We start from the raw sequence: 19358 nt of genomic DNA, 5'->3' as shown, positions 1-19358 counted from the left end.
TTTATTCTATTCTGAGTCCATAGGTTAATGAGATTTTCTTTTTTTGGTGATGAGGAAGAACAATTCAATGTCTGGAGTTGCTGAATGCCTTGATGAAATTTACGGAACGCTGCATTCACATGTATCTGCCCCAGGATTTCCATTATATCCGTCTTGGGTCGTTCACCCAATGATCTCCTAGCCGAGCCACGTCCTTTTACGCGTAAATTGGGTTCCAACATACACCAGGTTTCCCTTGCGAGGGTGGGGGGGACTCCTAATACAAACGTGTATACTCCACGTATATCACATGTATCATACTAGAAATGGCGTGAATTGTATCTACTACACATAACAGGACCCATCCCCACAATATATCTGACCCCTTCACACTCAGATTTTTTTTCTTGTAACTGCACTCTTATCCTTGCTCAATAGACAGAAACCATGCCCACACAATTTATTAGATCCTCAAGATGATGCAGTGTGGGAGGAAAGAAATCTTTTCATGAAGCATAGAACAAAAATGACTGGGACAGGCCAAAATGTATGTCTCTGAAGTGGTACCTGGCATAAGAACAGTTGGGCTGACATGTGCTGGGGGAATGGGCAGAGACCAAAGCAGAAGGAATCTCCATTTCCAGTAGTCCATTTGGGCAAATCTGTACCTCTGTTTCCAGGTCTACAGAGTGGGATACATACAGTGGACCCAAGGAACCTTCTTAGATCACATCTCTAAAAGCCATGCTCCAGTTCTCCTGCTTCCTCCGCATTAACACAGCTTCATGTGGAGTTCAGCTTCATTCAGCATCAAAGCAAGACCTATGATTACACACTGTGCCTGGCTCTGTGAAAAGCAGGACTCCATCTGTTCCCACCACAATTACTGCACTGCATGGACAGACGTGATCTTGCATGAGGCACACAACTCCTCAGAGCCCCTCACGTTTGACCGAGTTGTATCTGACACAGGCTTTCATCCAAACAGAATCTGTTGATGAGTGCAGGCATTAGCCTGAGCTACAGAATCCCTTCTTGGTCCAACTCTGCATTTCACCAATGCCAGTTTTGTCTCCGATAGGTTGTTTTGATTAATTTCATTTAATTAATTCTACCATCTCAAGCTGTTCCCAGAATGTGTGTGAAGCTCATCAAGGTGGAAGCAGAGAACGTGATGCATACAAACTGAAGATGCAGTCCATTGGATTCTCAATATTTATCTTCCCAGAGGGAAAAAAACATCCCACAATACAGGAGCATCTTTCAGACATCAGAAATCTGACAGTGCTTTTTGTTGCTCTTCTGCTCCCGGGTGGCATTTAATTCTACTATCTTTGCTGGAAGAGGCAGACATGTCTGCACTGGAAGTATTGTCCCCTGGTCATCATTGCAGTGGCAATTTCATCCCTGCTTATAGAGCTTGGGGAGAAGGCGGGGAACTTATATGTTGGTTCTACTAGAGGAAAGTGGAAGAATAATTAAGCTCCATAGCCCAGTTCTAGCTCACGGCACCTCTCAGCTTGTTGCCTGCCTTGTTCGCACTTAGTTTTTGTTTCCCCCAGGAGGTCAACACACAACCTCTGCTCCAGAGAAATCTTCTACTTACTCCAATGTGTTAGGAGTCATCATGTCCCAGGGATCCCCCATTCCTGGCTGATTTCAGCATCATGATTCTTCCTTCCATCTCTTCACAGGTGCAAGTATGCAGGTAGAGGCCAACTCACCCTGCCTGCTCTCACCTCTGCTTTTCCCTGCAGAGAGGCTTCTCCATCGACACTGCACAGTGATCTCCTTCCTTCTGTGCTCCCAGTGGCTAGCTGCATGTGGTACAGCAGGGCTGGGAGGGGAAAAGAGACATAGCATTGGGATAGAGCTGGACATGCACTATGCTGGGGGACACCTGTTCTCAGGTTTCTGGAAAGTCCCCTCCTGTCTCATGGTCCATTGAGACATTAGCTAACAAGCTGGGGAAGGATATGCTTGGAACACAAAGGGCTGCCCGCCGTGGTATAGCCAACCATAAGAGGTGAGGCCCCTGATTCTGTGCTATCCCAGTACTTCACTGCTGTGAAGACTGGGTCAGATACTGCTTCACATCAATAAAGTGAGACATCTGGCCTCAGCTTCCTCTCAGACTCGTCAGAGGAATGATTCATTTGTCCTTAGAAAGCACAGTGAATCTTGCAGATGGAGAGTGCAAAAAGAGGTAGGAAGATAGTAAATCAGGAGTGCCCAGGAACACTGTCCTAGATACATCCTGTAAACTAGCACCAAATGGCTCACATCCATATTATTAAACTCTCTTCACCTCTGAAACCATGACCTCATTGAACAGCCCATTGGGAATGGTCCTCTGCCTATAACTCCTAAATCATGTGTGGAAATTTTCTGGGACAGTCCTAGTGGGACCAAATAAAATCATACCAGGGTATGCTGACACTTAAATCTGATGATTGAGTTTGTATTCTAGGAACATTTCCTGATGTTGCTTAATTTACTAATAAAGACTTAATTACTAGTGAAGACTTAATGTCTGTTCTATTAAATTACCCTCAAAGTCAGCACTACCCTGATAAAAATCAGCAAGTGTTCCTAAAGCTTCCTGAAATCTTTGATTCCTCAGTCATTACCTTCCCATCTCCTCAATAAATGTGGAAAAAATATTAAATAATCAATTTGCTATCACTTAAAGATAATCAGGTAATACAAAAAAGCCAGCAGAGAAAAAACCAAGAACCAATCATATAAACTGTTTAGCTTTCTTTGTCACAGTAACTGAAATAGTAGAGAGAGCAAGCCCAGCAATGCAGGCTGTCCTGATGTGTAGTAAGGCTTTTTGAAACAATATTTGTCATAGGGGTGCACTCTGAAACTAGTTGTCAGTAATTTGCCATCAGATCAGGAGGACTTACAAAGAACTGTTTTCCCCAGTGACTTGGATAATCAAAGTATGTTTATGAAATTCATAGTTGGTCTCGAGTCTGGAAGATCATGCAGGACAGAAGGCACAATAGGGGAAAAAATATTTTGGCAAATTGGAGAAATAGCTCACATTCAGCCAGCTAAAATTTCCTAAAACTGGTGCAAAATACTGAACTGAGAAGAAGAAATTAAATGCACCAACAAAGAAACGAGCAACACCCACCTAGACTTCAGCATTGAGGAAACACTGAGGAGCCACAGGGCTGTGAACTAAATATGAATTGCCATTGTGAAAGTATTGCACATTTCCTTCTTGGATGCATTAGTAGGGCATACTGCCTGTAAGACAAAGGGGATACTTTTTTGTGTTCTCAATACACCCAGGATAGGATTAGTCTAGGTTTGGATGGGAGAAAGGTAACAAACAGTATGAGAGGTGCAAAATGCATAGGATTGAAAGAAGAGGACTGAGTCTAACAGGAAGAAAACAGGAGAGGGCATATGATAATGAACCTCAAATACGTAATGGTGTTAGATGACGCTGATCAATTGCTCCCCATGTGTGTTGAGCATAGGTCAACATGCAACAAGCTCAATTAGGTTACAGAGAGGAGACAAACCTTCCCTGCTGCCAGTCAATGAGCAGTGTAACAGGTGCTGAGGAGGTGCCAGCATTCTTGCTGCGTTATGCACAGTTACAGAAAACACTGCTCGGTGGCGTCAGTGTATCCGATCCTGCCTCTGGACACGTAGTGCAGTGTCTCCTGAATGTGTATTAAAGTGTTAAAGTGTTAGCCTTTAAAGGCTTAAAGTGTTCCTTTAAGGCTGACACGTGCATTTTTCATTTCTAAAACCACTTTGTCACTCATTTTGGCTGCAAGAACGCAGTAGGGACAGCATAATCAGGGACACTGAGCAGGGTCTCGCCAGGACCATATACAGAGTCAGTACTGGATATGCTATTTGGTGCCCACCTGTATGTAATCACATCTTGAACCTTCCTCTTACAGGCTTTCTACTAGACCATCCCATTCCAGAGCCTACTAAAAACTATTTCATTCTTTTCCTCCCACCTTTCTGGCAGGAGGTGTGTTCCATAATATGACTGTTCTCAAAGCTAAAAACTTTTGATTTCCAGCTTAGACATGCATGTTGACAGTAGCAGCTGCTTGATATGGAGTAGGTCAAATTTGTACTCACGTCCATGAATATTCTAAAATGCGGAAGCCGATATCATTGCTTTTGAAAAACTTCCAGATGTTTTCTTCATGTTTCAAGAAGAAAAATACCAAAAATTTGCAGAGGAAAAGGAAGTTTCTCTTTCTTGCATTAGCCTATAGATGACATGAATGACGTTACATAGGAAATGAAGATATAACAGGGATGGATGAAGAAAAGGTGTTAGCTGAGGGCAGAACCAGGAGACACAAGACCAGGTAATAGGCATAATGAGGTTATTAGCTTGACGCATTTAGTAGTGACAGGAGAAGTAACACGTGAATTGAAAACTGGTGCTTAGAATGGTGGGAATGGTGGCTTGCTTGTGAGGGAGGAACCAGTTCCCCTTCTCTGTCTTCACAAAAGATGTGACAACAAAGGTCACAGCCATCTGCCTGCAAAATGGTGTATATTTGTCTCTCTGTGGAGAAGTGTACATGAGAATTGACAGTCCTTCCCTGAATCAATACTCACCTTTGTGAAGAAGAAAATGCTTTCTGTTGAACTTTCTGTTGATGGCTATTTCAGCCCATTGTAAACCATAACAGATGGGTTTCTTCAAACCTCTATGCATTTTTAGATTGTATTTACACTCACTAATCAAGTTTTCTGCCTAAGAGGGGAAAAAATAACATTCTCCTACTTTTTCATTTTCTCCCTCCCCCTGATGCTGTGCTTCCCCAGGGCTGCTGGCTAGGTCCTACTCAGCTTCTTTACTGCCTTGACTAGCTGCTTCTGCTTGGAAAGCAGTTATCTCAGAGTCTCAGCTTGGGGATGTGAGTTCTGGTTCCTTTGGGTTCAAAAGTATAGACTCTATTACATAGAGTCAAGTACCACATTGGGAAGCAGAAAAGAGTACAGCTGTCCCTCATTTTTCTCCAGACATAAAATGAGAGTGATGCCATCTCACACAGTAAAAATGAAGCAAGGGAGGGATGTTTGAAAGAAAATGAAACACACTAATTAGGTATCAGTATTATCACTGCTTGTGTGACACACATCTGCACTCCCACCGTTCTAGCAAAATTTCACTCAGCAGAGGGTATTTAGTCAAAATGAAAATTCAGTCTGTATGTCTAATAAATGTTGCTGCTGCCCAGCCTTCCTTTTTGCCAGCAAATAGCACTGCTGCTCTCTGTCATGTAACAGCCATGTCCTACCCTGAAGATAGATGCACTTCAGTGGTGTTGCTTTTTTTTTTTTTTTTCTAATACAAGATTGCAGTGTTTCATAAAAAGCTTTACTGGTCAGAACAAGTGTTGTCATGCATATGTAACATCATGTTTAGTATCTTGCACTGAACTGGCTGGCATGCACGAAGTGCTATTTCCAGGTAGATCACACAGCTAGCTTTTCCTCAGCTGCTCTAGCACAACACTAGCATTTGAATAGGAAGCCTCAAGGACGATCTGAATAACACAATTACAGAATCAATTAGGTTGGAAAAGACCTGAGTCCAGCCTGTGATGAAACACCACCATGTCAACTAGACCATGACACTGTGTTCCACATCATCTTTTCCTAAACACCTCCAGGGATGGTGACTTCACCACCTCACTGGGCAGCCTGTTCCAATGTTTGACAACCCTTTCAGTGAAGAAATCCCTCCTGATGTCCAAAAATATTTCTCATTTATCCCAACACGCCACAAAGCAGCCGTTCTGGGTTTGCCTTGTGTTTCCGAGGTTGCCTTCTTCCCGAGTGACCCCCGGCACTACAAGACCTGGTGTGGAGTGCCCAGGAACGCGCTGGCCCCACTGGCAGGAAAACCAGCTGCTCACTCGGCATGTGCCCCGCCAGCACCCGAGGGAGCCGGGGTCTCTGAGGGGCGGAGAGGCAGGCCCAGGCATGACCAGCAAGTCCCACCTCAGCTTCCCAGCCCGCCGCTCCTCCCGCAGCCACTTCGCATCCGCTAGAGGGCAGAGCAGGGGGCGGGCAGCAGCGGCACAACGCGGGCTGCACCGCTCTGGCTGCCGCTCGCCCTCGCCTGTGTCGGAACCACGCCGACGGGGCTCGCAGGCCCGAACCCAACCCCGGGGCCAGCGGCTCCATGGGCGAGGGCAGCCAGCGGCGCTCTCCCCACCATGGCACCCGCCCCGCCCAGCCCAGCCCCGCACCAAGGCGGCGGCGCGCGGGCGCCCCTGCGCATGCGCGGCGGGCGGGCCCGGGCGATGGGCCGGCGCGGAGCGGGGCCGAGCGTGGCCCGGGAGGTGAGGGGGGGGCGCGTTGCGGTGGTTGCTGCGGCCGGGCTGGCGGGGTCTCGGAGCAACGTCCTTGCTCCCGGCCTTGAGCGACGGCGGGCGGTGTCCTTGCTCCTGCCGGGCCCTTGAGCCGGTGCCGTGAGTGTGTGTGCCCGTGGGGGTGCTGCGGCGGGCCGTGACCGCCAGCCCGTTGCGTGCGTGCGGCGCTGGAAGTCATCCGTGTGCTGCTGCTTCTTGAGAGGAATCCAGTGGTAAACTGGCATGTGAGGGGCCTGTAAATCACAGCGAGGAGAAAAGTGAAAGGCTGGGTGTTAAGAGTATGTCTTCCTTCTAAAGCTGCATTCTTACTGGGCTTGGGTGTTTTGTCTCTCTCTTCCACACTGGAGATTGCACCTGTGCCATGTGCTTGAGGATGACTCTTCTTGAGCAGGGAGGTTGGAGCAGATCACCCACTGTGGTCCCTTCAGATCTTACCCATTCTGTAAATACTCTGATCTCCTGGGTGGCAGGAGGGCTGGCTGGTAAGCTCTGTTGAAGCTTTGTCTTTCTGTAAACAAGCTGAGTTGTGTTAGTTAAGATCTCTCTGAAGCATATGTCTTTCTGGCTCCTGCACTGAACAGTGCTGTCTGGGCTCAAGTCTGAGTTTAGGTCTGTGGCTTTGAATATTTTGGGCTCAGCAAAGCCTGAATGTTCCTCACAAATAGCTGAAATGGGCCAGAATTCATTCAGTGAATCTCATTGGTCACATTTGACCTGAAGTCTTTTCAGGTGAGCACCTGCACAACAGACCAAGGTAACCAGAATGGAAAGGCCTGGGAAATGTCAGGGTGTGTCAGAAATGTGTCACCAGCTGGTAACATAGAGGTGAGTGTCACAGAATCCTTAGGGCTGGAAAGGACATCTGGATAGCATCCCCTTGCCAAGGCAGGGTCACCTAGAGCCGATCAGGAACATGACCAGGTAGATTTTGAATGTCTTCAGAGAGGGAAACGCCACAGCCTGCCGGAGCAGCCTGTTCCAGTGGTCTGTTTCAGTGTAAAAAGGTTTTTTTCTTCACATTGAGGTGGAACTTCCTGTGTTTTAGTTTTTAGTTTAGCTTACAGGCATTGCTCCTCCTCCTGTCACTGGTACCACTGAAAAGTTTGGCACCAACCTCTTCACACCCACCTTTAAGGTATTTATATGTATTGATGTGACCTCCTCTCATCCTGCTGTGTGGAATAGGAGTTTGGTTTATGGTTACCTGGTGTGTTTCATTGGTTAGGCTTTCATTAGAGAAGCACAGTCTGGGCATTCTAACCCAAATATAACCATCAAAGGGAGTTCAGAGGGCTATGCTGACTGTCCAGGCTCTTTGGTGAGCCTACCAGAGAGAATTGAACAGTGGTTTTTTGGTTGGTTGGTTGGTTGGTTTGGGGTTTTTTTGGGGGGGGAGCTTTTATGGTTGTTTTTTTTTTTCTTCTTTTGCTGTGGTTGTGTTTTGAAAAGTGGTAGACAAGAAGAGTTGAGATGGTAAGGTCTACCTTACAAAAAGAGAGGTGGCAAAATGGCTCAGCCTGTTAGGGACCTGCTTTTCACAGAATGAAAAGGGACTGATTTTAGCTGCCACAGAAAATTGTTGCAAAATGTTTGAGGACTTGTAGTAGCTTTAGATTAGGTTTTGGGGGGGTTTTAGAAGTTTTCAGGATGGAACGTACTAGTTTTGAAAGGATTGTAGAGTTACTCTTTTTTGTGCATTACAGGTGAAAATCTCTGTGCAAAGACATTACTACAAGATAAAATTCTTTCCACTTGCAGTGATGAGAACACTACTGAAGAGAGGTTAGGGAGGAAGAAAAAAAAAATCCCTGTAAGCCAGATGAAGAGAGGGCTGGGTTTCAGTTTGTGTGACAACCAAGATACTTGATTCATAATTTAAACTTAGTCTGTTCAGTATTACCTTCTGAGCTGTTATGATTATAAGGAAAACTTTTCAGATGAGTCTTAATATGGCATGATGCATGACTAGCTTTGAAAGGCCTCATCTAGGCAGAGTCATGCTTGTTTACCTGAAGTCATGATGCTAAATGAATGCAATTTTCTATATGGACACTTTTAGCTTGCACTTACAAATTGCAGATGTAATTGATATGATCTGGTTTAAATATACATAAATGAATCTCCAAAATGTTGTGTTGGTTTAAATTCATGTCACTTCTTTCATAGAGATCTAGTCTTTTGAGAAGCAGTCCTATTGACAATGCTGAGCTGCATAGGACTTGCTTGAGGAAACTTATCAAGAAAATGAAATTGGCAAGGCTGGTCCATTTTGTACCAAAATAGTGAAAATGGAATTAACTCAAGAGAGTGACATGGATGACCAAAGGTGTGGAGAACTTTATGCAAGAAACTACCAAGCATTCCAGGTCCTTTTGAGCTGGAAAACATGACTGCAAAGGACTCAATATAGTCCTATATCCTCTGCATGCTATTTGTAGCTTTAAACGAAGAATGAACATACACTGTCAATATAAAGTAAGGACTATCAAATGAAACCAGCAGCTGACAAGCTCAGAACAAAGAGGAGGGGTTGGTTCTTCCTATAACCTGCTGTGAAACTTCTTGCCAAAGGATATTGTAACCACTAAAAATATACTTGTGGCTCAGACAACAACTGAAAAAAAAAATCAGAGAAGCAGAAAGGGACGTTAAATTAAAGGCGGTGCCTGGGCAGCAAAATGTCAGGTGTGTGTTTCTATAAAGTATTATTACATTTGTTGCTGAGTCTGACAGGGCAATGGCTGATCAGTGTCTATAAAAGAACCTAAAGAATAGGGGAAAGGCTGACACAGTTCATGTTCAGTGAAGCTGTTCTTGCAGAAGTTTTTGAAAATCTGGCTCGTATGCTCTGTTGTCACGTCTGTGTGCGGTCTTGCAAAGCCACTGCTCTGTTCTGAGGCAGGATGCACTGACTAATGAGATGGCCCCTGCAAAGCTGAAGGAGGAGGTGTGGATAGAATACAGCCTTTCTTCCTTTAGCAACACACAGGGTTGTTCTGCAGGAGCCATCTTAGACTTTGCTGGTGGGTCATCCTCTGCTGTGAATAGTTTGTCTGGTAAATATTTCTAAGCATGCTGTAGGCGAAATGTCTGTGAAATTATTTTCCAGCATGCAAAATGATTCAAAGAGCATGGAGAAAATGGAAGTGTGTCCATGAACAGCAAGTTAGCACTTGAATTTAAACAAAATTTGCCTCTGCTGGACTGATTTTAATAATCCAGCCAAATTTGTGGATGCAGGAACCATTAATTCTTCTGTGAAAGAACAGTTCAAGTGTGCTGGCAGGTGACAAGGCATATAAAGACTGCTCAGGGAAGGGTTTTTTTCTTTGCCCCCACCTCTTCAGTTGGCTTTGATCTGTTTTATGAGGGTCAGAAGATGAAAACCTCATTATCTAATGCTGTTGGATGTCGACGTATGTGTGATATGGCTCTTTGCCAGTATCTTAATTAGGGAATTCATAAAAGTGGAGGGTGGATGCCAGTTCTTGAAAAGCGCTTTTAGCCTTTCTGTTGGAAAGAAAGCTTTCATTAATTTGCTACAAAATGTATTAAATGGTATCCAGCTCAATTCTATAAGCAAAGCTGCTTTTTCACTTCTAACTTTGTCTCTGCCCTTATGTCAGCTATTTCAGTCTCTCTGCCCAAGATGGTCCCAACAAATGGAATTTGTAATAACCATGTAAGTCAGTTTGGATTGAAATCCATTCCAGGTCTCTCTAGCTTAAAACAGTTTCCAGATTATGAGCAAGTGTTGCCAGAATTCAGCAAAAATAGCTGAATGCCTGTCATACCTGTGGAGCAAAAGAGGCATCTGGTCTTGGATCCCTGTGTGCATCCATAGCTGCTGGGACTTGACGTTCTGGACTGTCTCCTGAGGAGCTTCAGAAGGGCAGCTCTGTGTGCCCAGATCTGCTTCCTGGATGTGAAGCACGTGTTTCACTCCCCCTTTTTAACTGGAACTACTTAAAGATGTTGCAGTGAGTGAAGTCCTGTGTCCCTGCTACCATCTGTGTGAACCTGAGGAGCTGTCATATGAACTTTCTGCTTGCTGCATTTCAGCTCTGTCCCAGAGGATCCCCTTCAAGGAAAGGAGAGCTAAAAGGAGAAAGGTTCATCTTTGCAACTTAGGAGGCACTGTGCTGAGATTGCCACTTAAGAGATAAGGTAGTGTGAAGTGCAAGGGTGGTTCAGCTAAGCGAGCTTGGCTCCTTGTTTTCCTGTGGGCTTCCAGTGTGCCCAAGTATGTATCCCAACTAACCTCATGTATTATTTAGTAAGAGGGAAAGCTTTCCATCCATAGCAAGCTCAGGTGAGCACCTGCTTCTAGGATTGCTCTCCAGCAGAGCTAGCTGTAGCAGGGGATTATGGCAAAGCCTTACAGATATTCTTGTGCTACAGTTTTACAGACTATGGAGTTTCCTTTGCAGCCCAGAGAGTAATCAGTAGTTCCCAGGTATTTCTCTGATTTTTTCCCTATGCTTATTTTCTGGTTTTGTCTTTCTTTTGTTCTGCAGTGAAGAGTTACTTGGATGGCTGAGTTGCTGAGACACTCCTGCCTTGCAGGAGCAGCTCCGAAATGCCAAGCAAGACAATGACATTGACATATCAAGATAGTGCTCTGCCCATAGTTTGGGTCAGTGTCTGAGGCTTCTTATTCAAATGAGCTGCCTTCAGGAGGCAGATTATAGGGTCTTAATTTATAAGTGGGAAAACTGAGGCACGATAAATGGATAACATCTGTGAATCCCCACTCTTGTCCTTCCTTCTAACTCCTAATAACTCAGGCTAGCCAGAAAAAAAAGAGTAGTGAAATTGTGAAAGAAAAGTATTTTGTTCATTCAGCAGTCTGTTCCTTCTTCCTTGCTTTTTTTTTCTGGTTATTTTTTATCCCTTGTGCCCCCAGCTCAGCACAGCTGATGATGCAGTTCTAGGGCATGTGGTTTATTAGCAAATTATTGCTCTCCAGGAAGGGACCCAAACTTAAGTTTTGATTTAAGAGCAGTAAAACCAGTTGAAACTTTAAAGTATTATGTGGAATCTGGAGCTTTTTAGTCAGCAGAAAGTAAAAGCACTGACAAAGCTGGGCAGAAAATACTCTTGTTAAGTCTCATGAAATGAGGGAAGTGCGGGCAGAGAATATACTAGGTGAGAGCAACTGCCAGCTAGGAGGACCAGGCATGGAGGAGAGGATTGGAGTGCAGTAGCATTGATAATTTAGTGGTGGGGTTGGCAGCTAAGTAAAGCTCTCGTTAATTCTTTAATGTATTATTTAGCATTATTTAAAAATATATTTCCAGAGAAGCCATGGTGCACTGTAATAATTTAACAGGCTAAGGAGGAGCCAGGTAACACATGCTGAAGCATCTTTTCCTGTGTGTGCACATAAGGGTTTCCAACAGCTAAAGGAGCAGAAATAGCCATTTACAAATGGTAGGATCTGGTGAGGGAGATGGTAATTCTTAAATTTGACTGGACCAACACCCCACCTCTGCTGTACCACACTGTGCTATTAAATTAACTTGCTGATAAGTGTGCTCAGGGCTGGCCTGAGTGAAGTCATTTCTTGGCCCTGAAGCAGACTGGGGCAATGCATCATGCTGACTGAGTTGTAGTGGATGACATGGTGATGAGCAGCTACAGTTAACATTCTTAACTGGCACAGCTGGAAATGGAGGAAGATAATTATCCTCATCCAGGCAAACCCAAGCATTGCCAAACACAGAAGTGCTATTCCCTGAGCTTTGGAATCAGGCAGTATGCCTCGGTGCTCTCCTTGGGCTCAGGAAGCTCTGCATGTGCCTCTGAGGAGTTTGGCATCTTGAACGCTGGCAGAGTTGCCTAATAGCCGAGGACTTTGGGATTGCTATCTGATAAATCAAACATTTATTTGAGCCTTCTTGTATGTCCCTGTCCCCAGCTCTGCTATGCTTCTTCCAGACTGTTTAACTGACTGGTTAAACTTCTTTTCATGGTCTGCTTTATGTCAAGCCTCTTCTTTCCAGTCCTGCTTAGTTATAATGCTTGCCTGCTTTTACTGAGCAGAAGGTGTGAGATTGCTAATGAGCTCATTAACAGGAGCTGATCAGAGCAGAGCTGATCCCAAAGCAGCAGTAATTAGGGATCACTACCTTTGATTTTGTTCCCCTTATTACTGTTTATGAGTGTGTTTGTTCTCTGGGCTGCTTCTGAGGCTGGTGTCCAGGCAGCTCATTCCACCTTTACCCAGGACTGTGCTGCCTCTTAGCATCTGGTGTGTGAAAGCTCCCACCACAGGGAGGCCGTGCTGCCAGCCTTGGCCTTCCCTGGAGAACCAGGCACAGCAGGAGTGTTGCACTGAGTAGCTCAAAAGAGAGGTCATTGCCATCTTAGTGCACCGAGGCCATTTTCTTTCAGGCTAGGTTGTTGTGTCCATATTGTCTGATTAGTCCCACTATTTCCCTGCTGGAAGCAAGCTTGAAAGTCAGAGTTTTCCTTGAGATGTCTATGCTGTGGTTGCCAGGCAGAAGAGAGGAATGATTCCCAGAACTGTTTACTGTGGTAGGATTCCCTCCTATGCAGTCTGTTTGCATACAAGGAGATCAACCCTCCTGTGCCTAGCTGTGGTTACTCCCCTCCACAGAAAGACACAGGGGTGGCTGTTGGGATACTTGATGAAGAGACACAATGAGATAACCAATATTTTTCTGCATGGAAACATGTTGCTGCCAACACTTGGTACAGGTTGAAGGAGGCAGTGGCGAATGCTCTCTTGACCATATTGTGCAGACTCCTGTTGCTGTTGTAGATGCAGTTGAGTAAAAGAGACTTGAAGTATCCCTTTGTTCCCTCTTCACCCAGCCAGACAGCTGAGGGTGCTTTGTAGATTTCTGCATCCATTCACAGTGCTAAAATAAGACCCTGTCCCTCAGGCTTTGGTTTAGGCCAGTGTCTCTCTTTTTATTTTTTAATTGCATAAAGATACCTAAGATCACACCTTTGCTTGTGAACCCACATGCAAAGAAACCAGAGCAAGCTGGAACAGGATCAGATCCTAGCAAAAGGGTGCTGGCCAGCCACACAATAGGCAGTGTCAGGGCTGGTTTGGCTGTATCTGCGGTGATGATGTTACGGTTGTCTGGGCTAGAATACAGGCTGAGCTGGGAGATTATGAGCTCTCTGTGCTGTGGTCTCTACACAAATCTGGGATTCGTCCCTTGATATGGGGAGGAATAGTAGCTGAACTGCCATCATCTGAATGGGAATGAGTCCTTGTAAGCTAGGAGAAGAAATGATGGTGACTGGTGTGGTGTTTTTCAGATTGATGGATTAGAGGAGAAGCTGGCACGCTGCAGACAGAGCATGGAAGAGGTGGACCTTAAGCTGCGCAGAGAGAAGCTCAGCCCTGAAGGAAGGTATTGCTGACCAGCTCCTTAAACAGCTGTATGTGTGCACTTCAGCTTAGCTGTCATCCTGCTGTAGGAACAAGCAAGGGCTCTTGAAGGGGTGGGAATGTGTGATTTCCCCATGACAAGACTCTCTTCTCACAGCTTGGAGCTTTCTTGGGGAACTTGCCTCTGTGAGAAATGCAGTGATATAGAGAGAAAGCTGTATCTTATTAACAGCCTTACTCCAACCTGTGCCACAACCAGAAATGCAGTGCCTGAAACTTACCAGTTCATTTGCAGGCCTGGCTCCTGGCCTCTTACAAACCTGCTCTGTGAGTCTGGCAAAGGTTTTCTGCACGCTGCTGCTCAAATCTTGCTGAGGCCACCTGGGTTCAATCAGGGAGATGTACAGCAACTACTACTGAGGGCCAAACCAGGCTGGGATCCAGCTGCAAAAGCAGCTGAGGGAAAATATCTGTGTCTGTGTTGCTAATGTGTCTGGATGTAGGGATGAATTAATGCACTGGCTTTTCTTGGAAAAGCTAAGAGGGACAATTCCCCTGAAATCTGTGGCTACTGTAGAGGCAGCATTTGTTGGCTTCTAGAGCTGGGACTCAAGCAAGGACTTTGTCCTGGATTTTACAGTAGACATAGGCAGAACCTGCTGTTTCTCTTGAGTGTGAAGCAAGAGATTCAAATCTCTCTGCTTGAGGACATTTTTTCAGTCACTAGCATCGTACTGCACTACTCCAAGCAGAAAAAGGCTGAGAGGCTTAGTCATCAGCCTAGGGAGTAGTCCTGATGATCCTGGTGTTTGCTCTACAGTACTGTCCTGTAGAACCCCATTAGAAATTATCATAGCAATAGTGATGTCTCCATCCCCTGGTATTTATCAGGCTTAGTTTAAGTTCTTTGTTAAACTCTCCTTTGTACCCCCCTCCTTTTCTGCAATTTTATATCCCCATCCATATTTAGACAGGGTCCTGTCTCTTCCTGTCCCTCTACACTATAGCTCCTCATCTCAACAATCCTTTTCTGGCCTAAATTCTCCTTGTTTACTGTCTGTATTCTTCATCTGGGGTTTAGGTGGCCAACAACCAAACCTACAGTTGTGGTAACTTGACAAGATGTGATATATAATGGTTTCTGTCTGAAATATAGGGCCTAGTGCAAAGAGTTATGAATTGGGATTCTTGGGGCCTTCTGTGGATTTTACAGCTTGCATGGAAATAGAAACAGAACTTCTGTTGTCCTATTCCAGACCCTTTGAAAGACCCTGGAGGGAAGGTACCATGATCAAAATTATCAATTCAGTGTATAGCATACAAAGAGGAGTTCTGCTTTTCCACTTTGAAGTTCAGTTGTCATGGTTTCTTCATGTCTCATTCTCAAAGCTTCTTCTCTTGACTCTCTTCACAAATTTCTAAGTAGCATCTCAGTCATGTTGGTAAAATCTGTCTTCTCACTTCCTCCTGGCTGCTCTCCATCCAGTTTTCTTCTAGAGCCCTTTCCTCTCCTACTGCTCCTGATGTAGGTTGCTTTCTTGCACTCTTACACTTAACTAGCTGTACACATAGATTTGGATGTCTTTCCTCCTACAGGTTTTTCTTGCTATGCACCAAGGGGAACAACAAACTCTGTTGCACTTTCTGCCTTCTCTGAACCAGGAGATAATTTGTTAGCTCATGTTTATTTATGTGCAGAGTCTGAAAGGACTGGCCGTTTCCTCACTGCCATAATGGAAACACTGCTGCTTTCAGGAATTTTATTTTGGATTTATATTTTAATCTGTATATTAATTAATCATCTTGTGCAGTTTAAGAAAATGGCTGGGTTGGCCTTAGTCTTTTCTGTTATTATGAGTCTTCAGTTTAATGACAGGTTGTTTAACTTGTTAGGACGGGGCTTGGATTAAGCTTGTTTCCTTGAGTTCACCAATTTCTGGAAATTGGATACCTCTGACAAAGGGATCCCAGCTTCAAATGGTGAGAAGCATTACTGTTCCAGCACTAAGCCTAATGTGGTGGAGGGACAGGATCCTCCCGAGAGCATATGAGGACTCTACCCCATCCCATAGCTGTGTGAGAACTTCCTGCCTCACCTAGGGGAAACCAGAGTAGGGGGCTGACCCAAGAGCCTCTTTCTAGCTCTAGTTTGCCTACACTGCTCTCCTGAGAGTTATGAAGCAATCTGGGGGAAGGAAAAAATAATCTAAAATGCTGCATCTCTTCTCTTGCACAGCTGGGTATTTCTAAACTGTCACCCTTCCAACAGGGAGGGGTGAGGGGCTCATCCTCTGAGCAGATATCCCCAGCAGTGGGGACAGTCTCGCTTCCATCATGTAAGCAAAGAAATAGGCTGTGTTTTGCCTTGCAGGTAATGAACTCCTCTTCTCATTACAGAAAGTCACTGGAGAGAGAGCGAAACTTACTAATGACCAAAGCTGACAACTATGGTAAGAGCTTCATTAAAAATGGTCCCTCTGGGCAGGATGGGATCAGTGCTGCAGCTTAGCTTTGTCTTCAAGTTCTTGCCACCTCTGACTTCTGCCTTTGAATTTAGCTTCAACCAAAAGGAGCTAGACTAATGGAAATGTAGTCAGCATATTATAATAGGAATCTGTATCCTCCCACTTGAGCTGTACTTCCACAGGGAAAAAAATAAGCATCAGCTAGTGAAGGGGAGAAAATAACCCCTCCGCATACCCCAAATTACCAGTCTCTAGATAATCATAGCTAGCAGATTGGCACAAGTAGCTTTTAGCATCCCTCCCCCCAAGTTTTTGTTTTTTTTTTTTTTCATTGTAGAGGCTTGCTAGGCAAGAAGGCCAAATGCTATCAGGAGTGTAGCAAAGTATACCTTCCTTGGGGAGGGTTCTAACTGTATCAGTTTATGACGCTACTCAGCACAAGAGCATAGTGATTCACACTGATGTGCCACCTGCATTTCTAGAGAGCCAGGGTTTTTCCTTGGTACCAGTCCCTATTGACAGTTAGAATGAAAGTCTCTCTGAGATACCATACTCGACAGGAGTTCTATTCCACTAGCAGTGCTGCGTTGTTCAGGTTCCTGGTAATGATCAGTGTGTTACCTCTGCAGCTGTGCAAGCAGAAGAACTCACAAAAGGGAAAGAGGCACAAGTATTCTTTTAGGTCTAGAGGGTTGAAAGCTGGGGTATGGCCAGCAAACTTGTAATTATAACTCATGCTAGAGGACTGTTTCCAGAAGAGTAACAGTTACTTTAAGCAGACAGAAAGGTGTTCTCTAAGGGACTACCACTAGAGACAGCAGAAGACTGAAAATTGCTGCCACCCTTTAACCAGCCAGCAGTCAGCCATCCCTGCTGGCATCAGCAGAGCAGTCTGACAGCAGCTCAGACAGCAGCAACAGCCTCATCTAATGGTGACATCACCACTGTGGCCTCTGACTAAATCTTTCCTTATTCCAGCTGATGCACTTGAGGCCATGAACAGCAGCTGCTGACAATGGCATTGTCAGCATCAGTTTAAGCTGGCACTGCTGTGCATGAGGTTATGTGACCCTGTCACCTCCTTTGTGGCCTTGCAGATTCAAGCAGATTGCTCTGTGGCTGCATGAGAAAACCTGTATTCGGTGAAGAATGGGGCAGAAAGAACAGCTAAAAGTCTCTTTTGATTACCAACGCCACTTGGAGAACTACTGGAGGCTGCTTGTGCAAACTCTAGAGGCAGTACCCCTGCAGATGAACTCAGCAACAAAAGCAGCCTCTCTCTGGACAGTCCCAACCTTGCCTGCCACACACTTAGTGCTGTTTGGCCTTGCAGTGTGAAAGGCTGGAGGCCTCACTGCTTACCTGTATCAGCCAGCAAAGTTTCATGGAACAGAACTAGCAAGAGAGGGGTTCTCATCTTTGGTAAAGGGAACCAAATAGAAATGGAGATTGGCAAGACTCTATACTTGAAGTAGCCACTGTCTTCCTCTCTCTGCATCTGTGGTTCTTATTTTGCTTTCCTTCTCCCTGGTTTACCTATCTCTAAAAAGCTTCAGACCCCAACAGAGTAAGAGTGTCCAGGTTCAGATCTTTTCCACACTGATCCTTCTGAGATGTAAGGAAACACAGATTCTGTAGCATTCAAAGGTGGCTACAGTTGTATTTAAATTTTAGCATTAGAAAGAGCTACCAGGCTGTTACATCTAGAAGATAGTGCAAATAGCTCTTTGCCCTCCTGTCTCCTTCATTCTCTTAGGGAGCAAGCAGTTATTCTAATGAAACAGTCTGTCCTTAGTAAAGGCATACAGCAATGTCATTTGCCAACAGGAACTGGCCTGGCACTGAATTATTCCCAAGCACAGCTACCACAAGTGTCAGGATGAGAGCAAATAAAAGGGTTCCTGCTAGTTTGGGTAATTACTTCCCATTCAGCACACCCTGTTGGCAGCTTTGCGTACTGCTCCCAGAATGTTTGCCTGTGGCCAAGGTAGCTTTGTGCTTCTAAGAGAGTTTCAAAAGGAAGTGTAGCTGCAACATGAAGAACCTTCACAGGCAATTCTTTTGTTTGTTTTCCAGAGAAAGAACTGAGTGTGCTTCGTAAGGAAAATCGCAAGAATGCTGCCCTTGCTGTGGCCATGGCATTGCTGATTGCTCTTATTTATGCCTGCTGGACGATGTGATTGCACTCAAGGATTCTCACTGCTGAACAAATTACTCCTGCAAGGAGCTCTTCCTCCTCTCATCATTGTGCCTCCCCGAAGGGTGAGGATCAGCATTTCAAATTACTGTTCTTGTTTATTGTCTCCAAGCCTTGTTGTAGGGAAGATTTTTCTCTGCAAATTGAGGAGAACAGGAGACAAACCAGAAATCACAGCATACTTGTGCTTGGAAATCAGGTCAAGCAGAGCTCAGGGTGGTGCCATCTTAGCCAAAACAAAATCAGGACCATCCAGCCAGATCCAGGAAGGCAATACATTCTCCTTTTTGAAGAGGACCTTTGTGATTCCAGAGAGGTGCTTTCTGCCCGGTCCAGGTGGAATATATACCTTGGCTCCTGTGACACAATCAAAAATTGAAGGGACCAAGCTCTTGATGCAAAGGGTAAGCTGTAGGTACTGCAATTCTGTATATTCCCAGAGCTGAGCTAAAGATGCTTCCTCCTCCACCCTGACTTCCAGGAACAAAGGAATCCTGCATCTACAAAAGCAGATGGGACATAGGTATCTCTGCAAGCAGGGAGCATCCATATTGAGATATGGGTGCTTGGACTGTGAGATGATCTGCCTACCTCTCTCCAGTGCATCAGAGCTTGGTAGCCGTTTTGTGCCTTTGAGAATTAGCATTTGCAGAAGACAATTTACTATCAACTCCTAGAGAGATGAAAGTGCTTCTGTAGAGCTTTAAATAAAATAATTTGACCTTTTAGTTTTCTGTTTGGTTCATTTGGTTGGGGGTTTTTTTCCCCTGTTCTGTTTCTCAGCCACTGCTTTATTCTCACCCTACTATTTCCCTACTAGCACACATTGCACTATGGTAAGCCTAGACTAGGTTAGGCACTTAACCTCCTGGTCACTGAGCTCTCAACAGTGGGTTACTGGTCTGCTGTGGCCTGTAATGTACTTCTTTTGAGTGGAATAGGAGCCTACCCATGCTGCAGGAGTG

General features: G+C 45.0%; 1 protein-coding gene across 1 annotated transcript; it reads left to right on the top strand.

Annotated features, from left to right (window-relative positions):
- Window positions 1–6190: 6190 nt before the first annotated feature.
- On the top strand, window positions 6191–19121 carry CCDC167 (coiled-coil domain containing 167). The gene is made up of 4 exons (XM_030268619.4): window positions 6191–6329; window positions 13659–13753; window positions 16129–16181; window positions 18273–19121. Exons 1-4 carry the CDS (start codon window positions 6204–6206, stop codon window positions 18374–18376), a joined length of 378 nt encoding a protein of 125 aa, XP_030124479.4. The 5' UTR covers window positions 6191–6203; the 3' UTR covers window positions 18377–19121.
- The last annotated feature ends 237 nt before the right edge of the window (window positions 19122–19358 follow it).

This window comes from Taeniopygia guttata, chromosome 3 (genome assembly GCF_048771995.1).
Source record: "Taeniopygia guttata chromosome 3, bTaeGut7.mat, whole genome shotgun sequence".
Taxonomy (NCBI): Eukaryota; Metazoa; Chordata; class Aves; order Passeriformes; family Estrildidae; genus Taeniopygia; species Taeniopygia guttata.
The sequence above is the reverse complement of the archived record's forward strand: the minus strand, read 5'-3'. Positions and strand labels throughout refer to the sequence as shown.